The 22,152-nt window shown below is 35.5% G+C and overlaps 2 protein-coding genes and 1 long non-coding RNA gene across 4 annotated transcripts; all 3 read left to right on the top strand.

The window, feature by feature from the left end:
- The first annotated feature begins 3,608 nt into the window (after positions 1–3,608).
- LOC148915369 (uncharacterized) lies at positions 3,609–6,297 on the top strand. Of its 2 annotated transcripts, XR_016128543.1 has the most exons (3): positions 3,775–3,921; positions 4,822–4,927; positions 6,006–6,297. It is a non-coding gene; the product is annotated as an uncharacterized LOC148915369 (long non-coding RNA). The 2 variants fall into 2 exon arrangements; XR_016128542.1 differs by lacking the exon at positions 4,822–4,927 and having other exon boundaries at positions 3,609–3,921.
- Positions 6,298–9,068: 2,771 nt separating this feature from the next.
- On the top strand, positions 9,069–11,007 carry LOC148915368 (uncharacterized). Its single transcript, XM_089041559.1, has 3 exons — positions 9,069–10,222; positions 10,311–10,416; positions 10,566–11,007. Exons 1-3 carry the CDS (start codon positions 9,192–9,194, stop codon positions 10,740–10,742), a joined length of 1,314 nt encoding a protein of 437 aa, XP_088897685.1. The 5' UTR covers positions 9,069–9,191; the 3' UTR covers positions 10,743–11,007.
- Positions 11,008–14,646: 3,639 nt separating this feature from the next.
- LOC148915367 (uncharacterized) lies at positions 14,647–15,763 on the top strand. Its single transcript, XM_089041896.1, has 2 exons — positions 14,647–15,354; positions 15,590–15,763. The coding sequence occupies exons 1-2, from the start codon at positions 14,647–14,649 to the stop codon at positions 15,761–15,763; spliced, it is 882 nt and encodes a 293-aa protein (XP_088898022.1).
- The last annotated feature ends 6,389 nt before the right edge of the window (positions 15,764–22,152 follow it).

Raw genomic sequence — 22,152 nt, 5'->3', positions numbered from 1 at the left:
GTAGTCTTATGTACATTATGAATTGTACAAGACCTGATATAGCCTATTCCGTGAGTAGACTTAGTAGGTATACAAGTAATCCAGGACATGATCATTGGGAAGCATTGATTAGAGTTTTGAGATATTTAAATTACACCTTGGAGTATGGATTACACTATACCAAATATCCTCCAGTACTAGAAGGATATAGTGATGCCAATTGGATTTCTAATGATTTAGAAACAAATTCCACTAGTGGATATGTTTTTACACTAGGAGGAGCATCCATATCTTGGAAATCTAGTAAACAAACTTGCATAGCCCGATCAACAATGGAATCAGAATTTGTAGCTTTAGATAAAGCTGGTGAAGAAGCCGAGTGGCTAAGAAATTTTTTGGAAGATATTCCTATTTGGCCTAAGCCTGTGACGGCTGTTTGTATACATTGTGATTGTATGGCTGCTCAAGCAAGAGCCAAAAATAATGTATACAATGGAAAGTCTAGACATATCAGACGAAGGCATAATACAATCAAGCAGTTGCTCTCAAATGGAATAATTTCTATTGACTACATAAAGTCAAGACAAAACCTTGCGGATCCGTTTACAAAAGGCTTGTCAAGAGAGCAAATCAAAGTAACATCGAGGGGAATGGGATTGAAGCCAATTCAATAAATGAATCGGCCTAACGGAAACCTAACCTAGCTGATTGGAGATCCTATGGTAACTGGTTAGGCATAATTCAAAAGAGCTAACACACTTAAATCTCATTCCTATGATGGAAAGAAGTGTGTTGTCTGCAAGAAGTCTATTAGGGTACGAAAGTTTAATGATGTTGATTTCTTGACATCAAGAGGAATAGAGCAGACTATTCATAGTCAACATTACCTATGTAGGAGTAAATGTGGAGTCGCATTTATGAGAATGAGATGGCTAAATTCTCTAAAGCTCCTATGAATCCAGGATCTGTTCAGGACCAAAATGAACACAAACGTATGAATAAGTGGTATGTTAAGATGTAACATATGTGATACTTGTTGTCTCGGTTTACTACAAAAGGTGAACAGTTCAAGATTTTATATTCACTGCGTCACCCAGTAAATCCGATAAGTATTCACTAAGGTAGGTTCAAGTCCAAAAGACACCTCTCCTGATATGTGTTATATCTAAGTTTTCTCTCAAATATGCACGTTATAATTTTCCTATACAAATGTGGGGTATTGTTAGAGTTTGTATAGGAAAATACACTTGCATGTAGTCCCACATTGGAAGAGAGTAGTTTTCTTCCATAGTTTATAAGCACCAACACATTAGAATTACTAAATAGAGTATGAGCCTAGTGGAGGCAAACTTGAGTCTCAACATGGTTTGAGCTTGGATTATATATATATTTGTGTAATAAATATATATATAATTAATTGTCAAAAGATGGGCCTTGGGCCTTGGGCTCTGTTGATTTAATTAATAATTTATTTTTTATTAATTGAAAATTCGGTTTTTTCAGATAAAACCAAAATCTGAAATTGAATTAATTAAAACAGCGATTAACATAATGGATGAAGAGGTGTCAGACCTCTATATAATGACAATACGATCAAACCAGAAAGAAACCTTTGAACTGCATCATCATTCTCACATTTTACTCTTCCTGAGAGAATTCATACCACTGTTCACGTAAATCAAGCCACCGTGCTTAGGCTTAGATTTAAGATAGTTTAACTCGATGGACAGACTCTATCGAACTACAAGCACAAAGGTAGAGGAGAAATACTTCTAAAGGACACTGCAAATTTGCAGGACTCTATCTACAATTCAAGTCAGTATTCTACAATCTATATTATTGTTGTATTGATTCAATTATATCTATATAAAATATATTCGTTGGTTTTTATTATTCTGTTATTTTGGTTTTATATTGATTGTTCTCCAACAATGCCATGAAATCTTTGATATATAAAATAAAATAAACTAATATTCAGTTCTGTATATGAAATCTTTAATCTACGATGCCATGAAATCTTTGATATATAAGAGTGTGTTCGAAGCGATCATAACATAGAGTCCAGATTCCCTTCTTCAAATCTGCTTTCTTAGGCAAGTCGCCAAACAACTTCTTCTTTTGTCGGGAGAACACATACGTCCACGGCTTTAAAACAATACCATCATTAGCTGCAGAAGTCCTTTGAAATATTTTTTTTGCATCTGCTTGATCAACTTTTACAAACACCGCATTTATCGGTACCCCATGAGGATCAAAAGATAAATGCAAATGCCCCTCATACAATTCTTTAGAAATTATTGTAAGATTAAACTTGAAACTGTAATAACAAAGCCTAGAACCAATGACCTTGTCCTTTGAATTATTTCACCATGCAACCGTCGAACAAAGACAGATAAATCTCTCTGGTCATCCATTTTACCGAAAAGAATTCTTAGCAATGAAAGTAATCTGCAAGAAAAGATATAAACGAACAAATAGTTAATACTTATATTAATAAAACACATTGCATCTTCTCCAGCAAACAAAGTACACATTGCAAACAGTATCCTTAGAAAACACTTGAGCTCAAAAAGAAGAGTAAGGTAAAAAAAAAAAAAAACAGCAGTGTGCCAAATAGAAAAAATACTACTACAATGTTCAAAAGAAAAGAAAAACTAAAATATAACTGAGAAAGCGTGAGGTAACCTTTGATTATCTTGGACAATGAAGTAAAAACGATGGAGTCAAAGGGAGATCCAGTCCACCAGCACCTTTGATTAACGAGAGTGAGGCAATAAAATCAAAGAAGAAGGTAAATTGTATAGGGCTTTACACTGAGGCCACAAAATCAAAGAGCGAGGGAGAGAAGAAGGTAAATTATATAGGGCTTTGAACTAAACATCTTCTTCAATTGGCCCTAAAGAATAAAGGGAGAGAAATCATAAAAAGGGTAACAAATAAAAGGCCAGCAAACCCAAAAGAAATCATAAAAAAGGTAAGAAATAAACAAACAGGTAACACTAGGAATTTTGAAACGGGAAACCAAATAGAATAAAGTGATTTTATTACATTGGAGGAGAATAGTACATAGGTGTAGGCTAATTGGCCTTCTTTCTTGCTTACATAGGCTTATTGGCCTCCTCAACATGGCTTAGTTTGGGTAGCTCTTGGCTTCCGCATAGATTGGGAGTTTATTTGTTCACTCCACATTTCATTGTAGATTGCATGCCTATTTATAGATGATTGTTTGCCAACTTAGCCTTGGTCCACCGACTTGGGCACTTTCTCCCAACCACGTGGTTGTAGTCTTGCTCTAGAGATTTCTTCCACCGCGATACTTTAGCCATTCACTTGCATTTCCTCTGGGTGTTTTCTTCTTTCTTCTCCTCAAAATGATTTCTTTGTTCTGATATAGGGTCTCTGGAATAATGGCTTTTTGTTTCTCTCCAAACATTAAAAATCTTTTTTTCTGGATCGGGGTTGATTTGATGTCTAATTCCGAATTTTTCGTAGTTCAAGTATTATTTTCGTAGTACGAAGCTATAATTTCAATTTATTAATTGTAATATTTTTTGGGTTCAGTTGATTAAGGGTTTTTGTTTACTGAGCAATGAGGTAGAACAATCATTTGTGGGAAAGAAAACTAACCACTAGGGTTTCATTTTAAAATTCAATTATGTACTTGAAAGTTATGTTAAATAGAGCATATATATATATATATATATATATATATATCTATATTTACAGTGCAAAAATTTAGGCCCAATAACGATAAATATGACTGCCTGCTGTTTCTTTGGAGGATCATCTGACATGATTCAAGAATGTCTGAATTTGTTATTTCTTCTTTTTATAGGATACAAGGCCCTATTCAGTTCATAGAGACTATTATCGGATGATGGGTTCACAGGATCCTGTTCTGGCGGCTGGCAAGGCTAATGTAACGGAGGGCTCAGTGCGCGGGTAAGTTGTTCAGATCTTAATTTTGACACGAGCTCATAAGCGTTGTTGTGACTGCTAGAAACTTTCTATTAGCGTGATTGGATGTTGTAATGCTTGGCATATTTTAACTAAAGGCTGGGTGTTCATGTGTACTTTGGAACAGTAACGCTTGTCCTAATTTAGAAGCTTGATGATGCAAAATAGGGTAAGATTTGGAAAAGGTGTTGCAAATTGAATATTTAGAAATGGGGTTTCTGAAGGAATGATGAAAAAATACAGGGTACATACATTATGTTGTGGAACTAGTATAAGTTTTGTCCCTGTTGAATTCTACTGAACTTTGGGGAATGTTGGATGTGCTGCCCACTAGTTATTTGTTTCGGCCGATCCTGAGTTAGAAAATAGATGTAACTAGTGATGGATACTTCTTGGAATAGAATTTACTCAGACAAAGTTTATGGTATCTATGTGAAGGAACCTGTGATTGATAGACTTGCATTATCAAGGTTAATAGTAGTGTTGACAGGTAGCCTTTCTGACTGGTTAGAGGATTCAAAATTAGGTGCAAATCTTGACAGAAGTGTTCATTTAAGCTCTATTATGAACAAAGAATTTGATTCACTGTTGATAAAGCTGATTTATTTCAGATAAATCTTGTTCTCATGTGGTAATACTGTTTTTTAAAAATTAAAAAAAAAGCAACCTGTACTTTATTGATTTTGAACTTCATACTGCTCATGCTTTATAAAAGATTTTAGAGGGTCTTCCAACAGAATTTCCTCTGGCTCATTATCAACTTGTGTGAAGTCATTTAGAATAATGATGTACCACATCCAAGTGGCTTCACATGACTGTTTATTTTAGGATGAAAAATCACTCAGATTTCTTGGATGGATGTTTAGAAAGCTGTTTGATGTGCAGGGCTTGTCCTAGAAAAATTAGTTAGAGAATCCACATGGCTGAGAGAGTGGGAAATATAAGCGTGAGCATTTTATCAAGCTTTTTCTTGAGCTGGCTGATGCTCTCAGTAAGTTGCCTTTTATTTATGAGAAGTTCACCATGTCTCTCTTAATCTAATCAATTTTTGATATTGTTGGAATTTTAGAAAGTGTGTGATGAGCATTTGTGACGCTCTGATACCGCTTGTTAGATTGTAGGGTGATTGTGAGTGGTTGCTATGATACCATTGTTGGTTTATGCGGTGAAAGGGTTTAGGACAATAGGCAATAGTTGAAATAAAGTGATTTTATTACATTGGAGGAGAATAGTACATAGGTGTAGGCTAATTGGCCTTCTTCATAGCTTATTGGCTTATTGGCTTTCTTTCTTGCTTATATAGGCTTATTGGCCTCCTCGACATGGCTTAGTTTGGGTAGATTGGGAGTTTATTTGTTCACTCCACATTTCGTTGTAGATTGCATGCCTATTTATGGATGATTGTTTGCCGACTTAGCCTTGGTCCACCGACTTGGGCACTTTCTCCCAACCACATGTTTGTAGTCTTGCTCTGGAGATTTCTTCCACCGCCATACTTAAGCCATTCACTTGTCACTTTTTCTAGAATATTCTACCATATTCCTTTTGTTTTGCCGCCATGTAAATTCTTTATTGGGAGCTCTTGACTTTTCTAGAACTTTGTAGAACAAATGAGCATTAGTTTTTCAACAGATATGATGGTGGGTCGTTCTTAATTTGAGATGACTCTTGCACAGAACTAAATCAGCTGAACAATTGAAAGGCCTCTATATGTTGTGTGAAGCTACTCGACTGTTAAAAGTACTTGCTTGGTCAGATTCAGTATTTACGAAAGGAGAATGCATCCCCTGTTGTCGGAATCTAGCTATGCATAAGGCACTTTACAAATTTGTTTGCCCCCAAATGTATAAGGCATTTGTGTAGAAGATTCAAAAAATATACTTAATTCTGTAGCTATTTAGCTAAAACCCTAGTGGTTAGTTTTGGATCATTACTTAGGGATCAGTAGGTTAGAGCTGATTTATAACAACAACAAAAACGTAGGTTGGAGAGGAAACTTGTACATTGATTTAATAGTGCATCTTTTTAATGAATCATATTTTCATGCAAGTTGTTTGAAAATTGAACAGATGACCCATGCATGAGAAGAATGAGATCAGAGAGGAGGATAATTCTGCTGACAGAGTCTCCTGCAGACGATAACCAATGGCTTACTTGTTGGATTTAATTTGCTCTGATTACGCTGTTTGAACTGATAACCATTGCCAAAGCCATTGAGTGGTAATTCTTTTTCTTTTTCAAAATGTAGTTCCTATGTTTTATTTCACTTATTTTATATATGGGTTTGCATTGAATGTGATTTTTCGAAAGGTATATTGGTTGTATAAAACTGATTCATAAAATTTTAGCGTGAATTTTTCATTTTGCTGTTGTAGTTAACTTTGTAATTGCAGGAATAAATTATTGGTAGTAGTTAACTTTGTAATTGCAGGAAAGAAATATGAAGCACATGTGCTTGTTTTAATATTCAAATCTTTAATCTACTGATGCCATGAAATCTTTGATATACAAAATAAAATAACACTATAGTTCTAAATGCATGTAAAGCAGCTCCAAAAACCCACGAAAATGTGTTGTAACACCACGATCCACATCCTCCATAGAACCAGCAGCCAAACCATGTTGATGACGACGAATTTCTTTTGTTTTCTTGATGGGGAGGAGTTTCTATGGTTATAAACACCCGACATAAATTTATCCATGCTACTAACGGTTGAAGTAGAGTTCCAGGATTTGAAATTGTCAAAAGCGGGTCTTGCCAACGCCGATTTTACTGTTGGACCAGTAGTTCGATCATTCCTCATAGCTTCATAATCATCAAAGAGACGCATCCTGTCATCAGCTTCTAACAAAAACGGATGACCCACCACTTTTTTCACAAATTCACCATAGCTGAAAAGACAAAAAGAACAATATCCTATAAGAAAGAAAGAAATGAAGTGAAAAAAATAAATAAATAAATAAAAGAGATAGACAACTCACTTCAAGTTCTTTCTCTTAGCACGGTTGACAAAACCAAAGAAGTGCTGACATTCCAGCCAACTTCTTTTGCCCCCCGTTAGTATCGATTCGAACCAGTTGTCCAACATCCCTAAAAGGTCCGTAATATCTGCTTTCTTTTGCCACTCACGGCCGTCTTCAAATTCATGCTCATACAAATCTCCCTTAATGTTAATTACCTTCAGACATTTGTCAATAAATACATAATTACTCTCCGAACCCAACCCACCATGATATGACCCCTTAGAATGTATGCGACCTACACCTTTAATCAACTCCCTAAAAACAGTACGAAGAATTTACGTCAAATACAATTAAAACAAAACTATGTCCAATAATTTTTACAAAATCTAACCAAATACCTTATGGAATCACGCCAAAATTCCTTAAGACGACAACCATTACCAGTCTTGATAGGTAGTTTAAGCTTATCATTATAACCAACATTTCCCTTCACCAAATTCGTCCAATCTTTAAGATTGTTTTCGAAACGATCATAACATAGAGTCCAGATTCCCTTCCTCAACTCTGCATCCTTAGGCAAGTTGTAAAACTCCTTTTCTCCGGAGAACCAATACCTCCACGGCTTTAAAACAACACCATCATTAGCTGCGGCAGTCCTTCGAACTATTCTTTCTGCATCTTCTCGTCGAGCAACTTTTACAAACACCACATCTATCAATTCCCCGTGAAGATCAGAAGATATAAACAAACGCCCCTCATACAATTCTTGAGAAATTCTATTATTCAACATGAAACTGTAATAACAAAGCCCAGAACCAATGACCATGTCCTGTGAATTATTGTCACGAAGCAACAACCGTCGAACTCTCAGGTAACTCTCTCAGGTAATCCATTTTACCGAAAAGAATTCTTAGCAAGGAAAGTAATCTGCAAGAAAAGATAGAAACAAAGAAACATTTAATAAAACACATTGCAGCTTCTCCAGCAACTTTTAATTAGCCAGCAAACATAGTACACATTGCAAACAGTATCCTTAGAAAAACACATTGAGCTCTAAAAGAAGAGTAAGGTACCAGCAGTGTACATCCTAAGAAAACTGAGATGCACAACTCTAACCAAATAGAAAAAATACTACTACAATGTTCAAAAGAAAAGAAAACAAAAACTAAAATATAACTGAGAAAGCATGAGATGAGCTAACCTTTAATTATCTGGGACAATGAAGCAAAAACGATGGTGTCAAAGACAGATCCAGTCCACCACCACCTTTGATTAACGAGAGTGAAGCAATAAAATCAAAGAAGAAGGTCAATTATATAGGGCTTTGAACTAAACTACTTCCTCAATTGGCCTTAAAACCCAATCTCACCAGTAAACCCCAAAAAAATCATAAAAAGGGTAAGAAATAAACAAACAGGTAACACTAGGAATTTTATAACGGGAAACCAAATAGAAAAGTAAGTCCTACATATAAATACCATACGCATATTCAAAAATATAAATAAAAAAATTCCTGTTTTCTCTCAACCAAAATAAAAACAAAAAATTCCTGCGTTTTATTTGATCAACAATAAAAAGGTTCCTGTTTCTTCCTTGATTAAAATAATATTAATAAAAGTTTCCTGATTCTTCCTTAAAATAAAAATTTCCGGCTCCTATCAAGATTAATTAGGTCATTATATGAATAGATGACTTTACGGATGAATGGAATGCATATTGATCAATTGAACTAATTCCACGCTTTAGCTTATATTTCATACCCACAACCAACCCTAAATTCCCTTTTGCCTCAGTTTAGCATTCCAATATCATGGCCGCTGAGCTCACCTCGGGTCAAGACCATGCCTTGACGATGGCTTCATGCCAGGATGAGCTCCTTGCCAAGACATCGAAGATCAAGAAATCTCTGCGCAAGATATGGGCGATGGAGAAGTCTCTGCGCGAATTGGGGGAGAACGAGAAATATCTAGCCGCACTTTTGGCCCAGAAAATCCAACTGATCGATTTGAAGAAATTAATTTCTAAGGAGCTTCGCCTACTACGCCGCAGAGGGCCGACATCGCAAACATGGGTCAGTGCATGGCTTACTATGTAGATTTCAGCTTCTTAATTTTTGTTTCCCATTTGCATCTCTGGATTTTTTATATATGTTATATAATATAAAATGTTTACCTTTCTATGTTGATTGTGTAGCTTTGGCTTCGTTCATTAATTCTCTCTAGGTCTGGAAGTTGTTTGGAAAGATTAATTTGACTTGTTTTGTATATCTCTCTTCTCTGTCCAGCTTGCCCATGGTTGAGAATGCATCAACGACGGTAAATCAGGGGGAAGATAGATCTTTGTTTTTAATGGTTACTTTCATTAGGGGCAAATACACTGATGTCATATATGAAGTTAAACTCAAATTTGGAGGAGAAATTGATGATATGGGTGCACGAGTAGCACGTGTAGCCAAGTTTAGTGCTTCTACCCATTTGGGTGCAAGGCTTTTTGACCGCTCCCAACTATATGTGTTTTCAAAGGAGGGTTGGGATAAACCTTGCGTTGATTCATTTGGAGGGTATATCTTTGATACGAAAACTAGGGCATTAGATCGCTTAACACCTTCTACCGTACAGTTTAAGCAGCATGGAACAGTTGTGTCGGCATATGGCACACTTTATTTTCTTGAAGCAGAAACGGAGTTCGTACAAGGTTCAGCCTTATTCTTTGGGAAATACAACCATGATAGGAAGGATTGGGTGCAAATGCCTTCGTTTCCATTTTGTTATAAGTTTACTATGGGGGTAGCTGGTTATGCCGTGGGTTTTGGCGTTATTTTGTATACATTGTTCGACTTGCACGGAAACTTTGACGTCCTTGCTTTTCACGTGGGTAGAAAGAATTGGAAACGAATGGAAATTGGCACTTGTACTCCTTTCCGAGGGAGGGCCGTGATTGTTGGCAAGACTATCTATGCCTTACATATGTTTCAGGTGGAGGCAATCATAGCATACTCCTTGGAGATTGAAGAAGATGATGAAGGTGGTATTGAATATTCACTAGTCCAGCTATATGAATTAAACGGCCTTGACATTGCAGATCCGCCATCACAATTTGATGGACTTGTAACCGACTATTTGGTTCATCTGGGGAACCAAGACTTTGTTTATTTTAAGACTGGCACTAACGGAGAATGTGATAAGGTTCAAGATCTTTGTATCACCACATTTCAAATTGTTCAAGAAGGAACAAGACATATGATCAAGACCTTACATTCAACTGTTCTTCCTGTGAAAATCGATGTCCGTAATTGGTTCATGCTTACACTCGGCTTTACTCCGTAAGTTTTCTTCACATTTCTCGTGTTTTCATCAATAACATTAATCTGTATGTTGGATTTTATTGTTTACGATGATTACGACTCTCAGAGAGTGCGGAGATTATGAACCCAAAGAAGGTAAGAGTGCAGCAAGCATGAAGCAGCCAAAACAAGAAGATGACACCACTTTGGATGAGAATTCTTTGATGCATGAGGTAAAAGAAATGTGTTTACATGAAATTGATTTTTGTTTTCCTTTCTTTAATGACCATGAATCATGAGACTCAATTGTTTGCATGTCGATAAGTGTTCTTATTAGCATTTGGATATAGTTTTTCTCACATAATATAATTGGGTTTTGCAGGAAGAAGCCAAACATGAAGTAGCCTTAATGCATCATGAAAAAGCAAACCAGAAAAAACCCAAGAATGCAAGCGGAATAATTAAAAACAAAAGAAAAAGAAAAAGCGGATGGAAGGAGGGATTACATGTAACCAAAAAAAAGAAGGTGGGATTACAGGTAGTAGAAAACAACCTGTAATGTGATGTGAGTACTTGAGGAGCAGAGCTGGGAATCCGTACATCTTTGATTAGATATTATTGAGGCATTTTACTGCCATCTTTTGTTCACTGTTGATATTGCTATATTTTTTTTTTGTTAAGGATATTGAATTAATGATCTTTGTTTGCTACATATAATTATCATGGTTCAGTTTGTTGCTGCACAAACTGATGAATGTAGAGTTCAATTTCGTTTCCAGTACAGGCAATATATATTAGTTATTGGTTTTAGAAGGTTTGGGATCTTGATCATGTGGTTTCTGTTGGTTCTATCTTGCTTCACCGTCTTCTCACTTAGACTAATGCCTTAATTAGCATTTGTTAGCTAAAATTCTGTTTATTTCAGTAATGAACTAGCCTCTTCGCATGCGCTTCCGCACTCGTGAGAGGCATTTTTTATAAATTTATAAATAAATAAAAAATAAGAATTAAAAATGATAATGGGTAGTTGTGTTCCATAAAAATATGATCAATTATCTATTTTTTTAATTTTAATTTTTTTAATATGAAAAAGTGTGAATTTTACCATATTATTCTCATTTAATTACTAATTTTAATTCTTAATGTTTTTATTAACCAATGACATTTTCTGGTATTTTGAATGTTTCACTATTCTCCCTTTTGCTTTATATATATAGATACACATGAAAAGGAAATAGTCTGAATGTTAATAGAAATTTAAATTGTTTCCTGTATATATATTGAATACAGGGTACGTATTACACTGAGGAAAAGAAATCCTTTGAAGCCCTCATTGGTCTGTCTTTAGTGGAAGACACGGCTTAAATTACCATTAACCAGAAAAGATGAAGGGTATTTTTGGTAGAAATCAACTGCATACACGATTGAAGAGGTTAGAAACCAACTACAACAGAGACTAAAGAAGGAAGAGGTCTCCCTCTCAAAATATGGGTATTTTTGGTAGTTAAAATATGATGTACTTAGTTAATTTTACATTTTAATTTAAATATTAGGATATACTTAAATCATAGGGTGTACTCAGTTAATTTTAGGGTTCGTTTAACAAGACCCAATTGAAATTCCAAAATGTAATATTATAGCCATTCCCAACTATCCATCTCATTTCCTGAAATAAAATAGGTTGAAATTTTAAAATGCTTATCCAGACTCGCAAATATAATTGGGTTTTACAATTGCTTTATAAAAAGAAGAATAATTTTCCATCCCAATTTAGCTAGGGAAGCATTATTAACCAATTGTAGTTTTCTTAATCCAAGCCAACCAAGCTTTATTAGCTCTTTTTTTTTTTTTTTTTGTCGAACCAAAGCATTATTAGCTAGGGAAGATACTTATAAGGTCTTTTGGTTTTAAATAGTATTCCATGCAATAGGCGGAATTTTAGTAGATGTCCGCAAAAGAAGTTCCTTGCCCAAGTTTCCATTCTATTAACTAGCCCCTTTGCACATGTGTCAACTGGTTTTCTGATTTTATTTTATATTTTATTTTTAGAATTAAGAAACTATAATATGGGTAGTTATGTTCCATAAAAATCGGGCATATTATCTGATTTTGTTTTTAATTTTAATTTTTTTAATATGAAAAAAATATGAATTTACCATATTATCGTCATTTAATTAATAATTTCAATTCTTAATGTTTGAATTAATCAAGGGTATTTTCTGGTATTTTGAATGTTTCACCATTCTTTACCTTTTGCTTTATATATATAGATAGATAACATTTTCTAGTATTTTCTAGGAATTTCAGTGTCGTTGCTAGCTTTTCATATGGGTAGAAAGGACTAGAATCGAGTGAAACTGGACACTTCTTATTACCCTCTGTGTTTGATTTGATTCTGGGATTGGGTTGACTTTTTTGTTTGTTGGCTTTACATATGTATCCTCGAAAAGATGAACAAATTCTTATTTGGGACATTTTATTGGTGAAGTAACTGGGAACAAATTCTTTATACATATATATCCTTTCTATACAGGAAAAATTAGATGAATCTAATGTTGTCACTTGATTGATGCATGTTGAACTTGAAGACTGTATTAGACTAATAATCAACAATTGGAAAACCGTATTTGGGAGAAATGATGAAATTGTTTGATTTCACTGGTACATCGGTACCCTCAGACGAAGCCATTGATTTCATATAGCAGCCTAAAAAATTTGATATCGTTTGAGCCATTTTATGTAGCACCCAATCAAACTTTACCCAGGCAGAGAACATAAGGGGGCTGATCGTCAGATAAATTTTTTCTGAAGAAGTTTATCTTCAATTCTTCAATTCATCTTTCGCAAGTAAACTCTATTTGAATGCTGTCCAATCTGCCACAGAATACCTACTACGATCGAATCTCAGAATGGATCATATACTGCGCAGTATTGCACACTTTTAAAGACTTAATATGGTTGAATTCAACATGAAAAGTACAGCCCCATAACATAAAGGAATTAAATAAGTAAGGCAGCCACAAACTTTTCCTTACTAGAAAAATATGTACAATGCCAGCTCATAAGAAAAACAACAACTGGAGTGGGAGAATCAGAGTCGAAAAGAGGATTCCTCATTTCTTTCTCTCATTCAAAACCGTGCATGAGACTTTCATCTCACACGGCTCCTAAGTGAAGAAAAAAGAGGTGCTAATATATATAGGGAGCTGATTTTCCCATTCCTTTTTTCTCCACTTACACTCCCTTTTGTTTTTTAATATCATTTAATCAATTTTGTTCTTTTTGGTTCTTTCTCTTTCCTATTCTACCCTTATCCTACATTAATTTCTTTTTACTTCACTTTTATATCATTTCTTTTTTCTTTTTACTTTATTTTCACTTGCCCTCATTTTTCAATATTTTTTTTGGCCTATTTTTTGATATGGGGAAGTGTATTTGAGTCACTTTGGCCCCTGAAACTCATTTTGTCTCACTTTACTCTTTTTTTCACAAATATATGTCTCATTTTGTCTGGATTCCGACGAGGCCAACAATTTCCAGTCAAAAGATTATTTAAAAATTAAATAATAAGATTAAATATTTAAAACATAAGATATTAAACACCTAAACCTTAGCCGACACCATCCCAACTCCCTGCCTTCTTCTGTTTCTTCGCCCAATAGATCAAATCAAACTAAGAAAATCAACTTCCAAGAAATAAAATCATAAAACCATACCAAGTAATCAAAAGAATCATTTCAAAAACCAACCCACCAAACCAAATCATACCCAAATCCCAACCATTCTTGAGCCACCCAACTTCCTCTACACACCCAACATCACTTTCACCGCAGCCCCCACCCCAGTTCAACCGCAACATCCTTCCAACCACCATCAAAGCCACCCCCACCCAATCCCTCACCCCATCACCCCAAACCCACCCAAGATTAATCTCCTCATCCAAACCCCTGTTGAAATATAAGTGTACTTAGCTAAAATAGTTAGTTAAATCTATTAATCTTGTTTAAAGCTGTGTACTTAGTTGTGAGCCATTGGATTATAGTTCAATGGACGGCTAAGGCATTAAGTTGTAGTGTGAGTGTTTGATGCTGCCATGTGTCTCTATCTCATAGGGTAGAAGATTGGATGGCTAGATTGAGCTGATGTAAGAGAGGAATATTCTTTCCTAGCGGTATTGTTTGAAATGCACAACTTGTGCGTGAATGAGAATGAGTTTACAGACCCATTTCGTTTTCATCTTCTCCAAGCTCTTTGAGCATTCTTGGTGAGCTCATTTTCTCTGAGCTATTGAGCTCCATAACCAACAATCCAAAATACACAGATAACAGTCTGTAGATTCTAACATGGCCTCAGAGCCAGGTTCATTCGTCTAAACTGCGCGTGGAATCTGTGAAGTCCGATTAAGCCATTCTTGAGCTCGAATTGATTCTGGAAGGTACGATTTCTTTGTGGTCAAGTCTAATATGGCTGGATCTGGAGGTGGTGAGCTGAGAGCGCCAATCTTTAATGGTGAGAACTATGAGTTTTGGAGCATAAGGATGAAAACCATTTTCAAGTCTGATGGGCTTTGGGAATTGGTTGAGAAAGGAATGGAATGCTCATGTTCGAAGGGAGCTGGCGAATCTAAAGAAAAGAAGAAAGAAAAGGAAGAATCGAGTGGAGCTGGGAAGACTCTCACTGAGTTATACATGAGGGATACTAAAGCTCTGGGTCTGATCCAAGGGGCAGTGTCCGAAGAGATTTTTCCTCGAATCTCGCATGAGGAAACTTTGAAGGGAGCTTGGGATCTCTTGATGCAGGAATTCCATGGTGATAAACAGATTAAAAGTGTAAAATTGCAAGGTCTGCGTAGAGAGTTTGAATATACTAGAATGAGAGATGATGAATCACTTTCTGGTTATCTTACCAAACTATTTGATTTGATAAACCAAATGAGAAGCTATGGAGAGGAATTATCTAAACCAAGGATTGTTCAGAAAATGTTAATAAGTTTGCCATCAACTTATGACTCTATTTGTTCTGTTATTGAGCATTCAAGAGATCTAGATACGATTGATGTTCAAGAGGTTGTGGCTTCATTGAAAAGTTTTGCACAAAGATTGGAGGGACACCATGAGAACAAGACTGAAAAGGCTTTTGCTAGTATGAGTGTTGATTCCAAATCTGCTAAGGTCTCTGGAAATCAGGACAATAAGCATCATAAAAATTGGAAAGATAAAAGGAAGAAAATGGGATAACAAGCCCACTGATGGAGCTAAAAATCCTTGCAAGCATTGTGGTAAGCTGCACTTTGGAGAGTGTCGTTTCAGGGGCAAACCAAAATGCTATAATTGTGATAAGTTAGGTCACATTGCAAAGGATTGTTATAGTAAGAAACCTGTGCAGCAAGTTAATTATGCTACTCAGGTAACTAAGACACCAACAATGTTTTATGCTAGTAAAGTGAGTGCTAGTATGGAAGGAAGTGTTGATGTTTGGTATCTTGATAGTGGATGTAGTAACCACATGATAGGTAAGGAGGATTTACTGGTTGATATTGACAAGACTGTGACTGCAAAGGTGGCAATGGGCATTGGATAGTTGGTAGATGTGACTGGAAAAGGAAGCATTGTGGTTGAAACTAAAGAAGGCAGAAGGTATATCAAAGAGGTTATGCTAGCGCCTGGTTTGAAGGAAAACCTGATGAGTGTTGGACAAATGATGGAGCATGGCTATCACTTAGTGTTTGGAAATCAAAAGGCTGAAATTTATGATGATGGTTCATACTCAAATTTGGTAGCAAAAGTTCCAATGAGAGGAAATAGGAGCTTTCCACTTAAACTGCAGGCTGAGATGCATATTGCTTACAAGGCAAATGTATGTCAGTCATCTATCATATGGCATAGAAGGATGGGGCATTTAAATATGGATAGTTTACAGTTACTGCAGAAACAGGATATGATGATTGGCTTACCAGAAATTACATCTAAGAAAGGAGTGTGTGAAGGATGTGTTTTGGGCAAGCAATGCAGAGAAGTTTTTCCAAAAGAGACTACTACTAGAGCATCAACTCCTCTTAAGTTGATACATAGTGATGTTTGTGGTCCAATGCAAACCACAACAAAGACAGGAAACTGTTATTTTCTTACTTTCATAGATGACTGCACAAGGATATGCTGGGTCTATTTCTTGAGGCATAAGTCAGATGTTTTCCATGTCTTTAAGAAGTTCAAAGCCATAGTTGAATTGCAAAGTGGATATAAGGTGAAGAAGTTAAGAAGTGACAGGGGAGGAAAGTACACCTCTAATGAGTTCAATAAATTCTGTGATGAAATGGGAATGAAAAGGCAGCTTACAGTGGCATACTCACCACAGCAGAATGGTGTGGCTGAGAGGAAGAACAGGACTATAGTGGAGATGGCTAAGTGCATGATGTTTGAAAAGAGCTTGCCACTTGAGTTTTGGGCTGAAGCTGTAAATACAGCAGTATATATCCTGAACAGATGTCCAACTAAAGCCTTGGACAAGAAGACACCATTTGAGGCTTATAGTGGAAGAAAGCCAGGAATCAAGCATTTAAGAATATTTGGTTCTTTGTGCTATGCACATGTTCCAAATCAACAAAGACGGAAGCTGGATTTGACAAGCAAAAGGTGTGTGTTTCTAGGATATGGTAGCTGTGAGAAAGGGTACAGGCTGTATAATATTGCTACTGGAAGTGTGATCATTTCAAGAGATGTGGTATTTAATGAAGATGCAAGTTGGGATTGGAATGCACGAAAGAAATGCAGTATTGAAATTCCTCTAACTAATATGCTATCTGAGAAAGAGTTTCTGATGCTATCTGAGAAAGAGAAAGAAACTGATGATGCAAATATGACACAGGCAGAGTTCTTAGAAGAAGAACAGATTGAGCTTGTTTCAGGTCCACAAGATGTTGACCATACACCTCTGAAATATAAAAGTATTGCAGAAGTGTATGAAAGGTGTAATATGTGCATTGTTGAGCCGAAAACTTTTGAAGAAGCCATCAAGGATGCAGCATGGCAAAAGGCAATGGAAACTAAACTTGAAATGATTGAGAAGAATGATACATGAGAGTTAGTTAATAGACCATCTGATAAGCTAGTAATTGGAGTCAAATGGGTTTATAAAACTAACGCTAAATCTTGACGGCTCAGGATACTCTCAAAAGCCTGGAATCGACTTTAATGAGACATTTGCACCTGTTGCTAGGCTTGACACAGTTGGAACCTTGATTGCTTTGGCTGCACAGAGAGGCTGGAAGCTGTTTCAGCTGGATGTGAAGTCAGCATTTTTGAATGGAGTACTGCATGAGGAAGTATATGTTGATCAACCACCTGGATATGTGATTAAAAACAAAGAAGATCGAGTTTACAGACTCAAGAAGGCTTTGTATGGTCTTAAACAAGCTCCAAGAGCTTGGTATGATGCGATCAACTCTTATTTCACAAATGCAGGATTTCAAAGAAGTCCTAGTGAGGCTACACTATATGTAAAGGCTGCAGAAAGTGGAATTCTCATTGTTTCCTTGTATGTAGATGATATTATCTACACTGGAAGCTCAAGGGAATTGATGATGGAGTTTAAAACTGAAATGATGAGGCAATATGAAATGACTGATCTTGGTTTGCTTCACCATTTTTTGGGGTTAGGTGTGATACAAGCAGATTGCATCAGAAAAAGTATGCAAAGACACTGCTGGATAAGTTTGGTTTCAAGGACTGTAAATCTGTAGCTACTCCTCTTGCATTGAATGAAAAGCTATCCAAGGAAGATGGAAGTGAACAAGCTGATGAAGGAGTCTATAGGCAGATTGTTGGAAAGAATCCTGTGAAGCTACTCGACTGTTAAAAGTACTTGCTTGGTCAGATTCAGTATTTACGAAAGGAGAATGCATCCCCTGTTGTCGGAATCTAGCTATGCATAAGGCACTTTACAAATTTATTTGCCCCCAAATGCATAAGGCATTTGTGTAGAAGATTCAAAAAATATACTTAATTCTGTAGCTATTTAGCTAAAACCCTAGTGGTTAGTTTTGGATCATTACTTAGGATCAGTAGGTTAGAGCTGATTTATAACAACAACAAAACGTAGGTTGAGAGGAAACTTGTACATTGATTTAATAGTGCATCTTTTAATGAATCATATTTTCATGCAAGTTGTTTGAAAATTGAACAGATGACCCATGCATGAGAAGAATGAGATTAGAGAGGAGGATAATTCTGCTGACAGAGTCTCCTGCAGACGATAACCAATGGCTTACTTGTTAGATTTAATTTGCTCTGATTACGCTGTTTGAACTGATAACCATTGCCAAAGCCATTGAGTGGTAATTTTTTCTTTTTCAAAATGTAGTTCCTATGTTTTATTTCACTTATTTTATATATGGGTTTGCATTGAATGTGATTTTTCGAAAGGTATATTGGTTGTATAAAACTGATTCATAAAATTTTAGCGTGAATTTTTCATTTTGCTGTTGTAGTTAACTTTGTAATTGCAGGAATAAATTATTGGTAGTAGTTAACTTTGTAATTGCAGGAAAGAAATATGTAGCGCATGTGCTTGTTTTAATATTCAAATCTTTAATCTACTGATGCCATGAAATCTTTGATATACAAAATAAAATAACGCCATAAAATCTTTGATATACAAAATAAAATAACACTATAGTTCTAAATGCATGTAAAGCAGCTCCAAAAACCCACGAAAATGTGTTGTAACACCACGATCCACATCCTCCATAGAACCAGCAGCCAAACCATGTTGATGATAATGAGGATTCAGATTCCTTAGGTACCTAAGAAGATCCTCCACATCCCCCTGTAATTTACACGGGGTTTTATTTTTTTGATGTGGAGGAGTTTCTTTTTTTTTTTTTCTCTTGATGCGGAGGAGTTTCTGTGGTTATAAACACCCAACATAAAGTTATCCATGTTATTAAGGGTTGAAGTAGAGTTCCAGGATTTGAAATTATTAAAAGCGGATAATGCCAAAGCTAAGCGGACACTTGGAGAAGTAATTTGATCATTCCTCATAGCTTCATAATGATCAAAGAGACGCATCCTTTCATCAGCTTTTAACAAAAACAGATGATCCACCACTTTTTTCACAAATTTATCATATCTGAAAAGACAAAAAGAACATCCTATAAGAAATGAAGTAAAAAATAAAAAGATCAAATAAAATAAAAGAGATAGACAACTCACTCAAAATTCAAAGTCTTAGCATGGTTGACAAAATCAAAGAAGTGTTGACATTCCGCCAACTTCTTTTACCCCCCGCTAGTATCGATTCGAACCAGTTGTCCAACATCCCTAAAAGGTCCGTAATATCTTCTTTCTTCTTATTCTCACGGTCTTCATCGGTATTAAACTCATCCAAATCTCCCTTAACGTTAATTACCTTCAGAAATTTGTCAATAAATACATAATTACTCTCCGAACCCACCTCACCATGATATAAACCCTTAGAATGTATGCGACCTACACCATCCATCAACTCTATAAACCCTTAGAATGTATGCGACCTACACCATCGATCAACTCTCTACAAACAATACGAAGAATTTATGTCAAATACAATTAAAACAAACAAAACTATAACCAATAATTCAAAATCTACCAACTACGTACCTTATAGAAACACGCCAAAATTCGTAAGAGACCACCATTGGTCTTGAAAGGTAGTTTAAGCTCACCATAATAACCATAATTTCTCTTCACCAGATTCGTCCAATTTTTAAGATTGTGTTCAAGTGATCATAACATATAGTTCAGATTCCGTTCTTCATATATGCATTATTAGGCAAGTAACGAAAGAAGTTCTGCTTTTGTCGGGAGAGCAAATAAGTCCACGGCTTTAAAACAACACCATAATTAGCTGCAGCAGTCCTTAGAAATACTTTTTTTGCATCTTCTCGAGAAACTTTTACGAACACCACATTTTTTTGCATCTTCTCGAGAAACTTTGACGAACACTACATTTATCCATCACGCTTTCTGGCAACGATTAAAAGATAAATGCAAATGCCCCTTGTACAATTGTTGAGAAATTGTACTTAAATTAAACTTGAAACTGTAATAACAAAGCCTAGAACCAATGACCTTGTGCCTTGAATTATTTTCATCATGCAACCGTCGAACAAAGTTAGATAACTCTGTCTTGTTAGATAACTCTGTCTGGTCATCCATTTTACCGAAAAGAATTCTTACCAATGAAAGTAATCTGCAATAAAATATAGAAATAAACAAACATTTAATAAAACACATTGCATCTTCTCCAGCAAACACAGTACACATTGCAATGCACTTTAGCCTTGAGCTAAAAAAGAAGATTAAGGTAAAAAAAATAAAAATAAAAAACAAAACAAAACAAAAAACAGCGCAACTCATAGAAACAATACTACTACAATGTTCAAAAGAAAAGAAAAGAAAAACTAAAATATAACTGAGAAAGCATGAGATGAGGTAACCTTTGATTAGACAATGAAGCAAAAACGATGGAGTTAGAGAGATCAAGTCCACGAGCACCTTTGATTAATGAGAGTGAAGCAATAAAATCAAGGGAGATTCACTATAATACCTAATATAGGAGCCCAAATTATAAAATAAAAAAAAAACCTATATAAAATGGACTTTAGAAGCACACCCAAAGCCCATTTACAACATAACAAAAAGGCTATTAATTTCTTTTAAATTACAAAACTACCATTGATTTCTTAAAACAAACTCAACCCAAAAACCTCATAAAAAGCCTAAAACACTCAATGGGGCATCAAAGTAATTTAATAATTAAAATTAAATTCAATAGGGTCATCTGTCATTTTTTGGGTTTTTTTTTGGTATGTTTATAGAAAGTAAATAGTGCAGGGTTTATTTATAGCTTTAGTGCTAAGAATGGGTATTTGACTAAATATCTCTAAAATCAAAGAAGAAGGTCAATTAAATAGGGTTTTGAACTAAACGACTTCCTCAATTGGCCCTAAAACCCAATCTCACCAGTAAACCCCAAAAAAATCACTAGAAGGGTAACAAATAAACAAACAGGTAACACTAGGAATTTTAAAACGGGAAACCAAATAGAAAAGTAAGTCGTACATATAAATACCATACACATATTATCATAAAAAAAATTATAAGTTTCCTGTTTTCTCTCAACAAAAAACAAACCAAAAAAAAAAAGTTTTCTGTGTTTTATTTGGTCAACAATAAAAAGGTTCCTGTTTCTTCCTTGATTAAAATAATATTAATAAAAGTTTCTTGATTCTTCCTTAAAATAAAAATAATTTTTTAAAAAAAGTTTCCTGCTCCTATCAAGATTAATTAGGTCATCATATGAATACATGACTTTACGGATGAATGGAAAGCATATTGATCAATTGAATTAATTCCACGCTTTAGCTTATATTTCATACACACAACCAACCCTAAATTCCTTTTGCCTCAGTTTATCATTCCAATATTATGGCCGCTGAGCTCACCTCGAGTCAAGATCATGCCTTGACGATGGCTTCATGCCGGACGAGCCCTTGCCAAGACATCAAGATCAAGAAATCTCTCGCAAGATATGGGTGATGGAGAAGTCTCTGCGCGAATTGGGGAGAACGAGAAATATCTAGCCGCACTTTTGGCCCAGAAAATCCAACTGACCGATTTCAAAAATTAATTTCAAAGGAGCTACTACTACGCGCAAAGAGGGCCGATAAATGCAAACGCTGGTCGCTGCATGGCTTAACAGTGGATTTCATCTTCTTAATTTTTGTTCATCGCTGTTTTTCCTTTATATATTTAACATAAAATGTTTACCTTGCTATGTATATATTCTTAAGAAAGTAGATTGTGTAGCTTTGATCTTGGTTGATTCATTAATTTTCTCTAGGTCGGAAGTTGTTTGGAAGATTAACTTGACTTGTTTTGTATATCTCTCTTTTCTGTCCAGCTTGCCCATGGTTGAGAGTGCATCAACGA

Source organism: Prunus mume, linkage group LG7 (genome assembly GCF_029339155.1).
Source record: "Prunus mume cultivar Tortuosa linkage group LG7, ASM2933915v1, whole genome shotgun sequence".
NCBI classification, from domain to species: domain Eukaryota; kingdom Viridiplantae; phylum Streptophyta; class Magnoliopsida; order Rosales; family Rosaceae; genus Prunus; species Prunus mume.
Note: the sequence above shows the minus strand (reverse complement) of the source record. Positions and strands in the feature narration are given on the sequence as shown.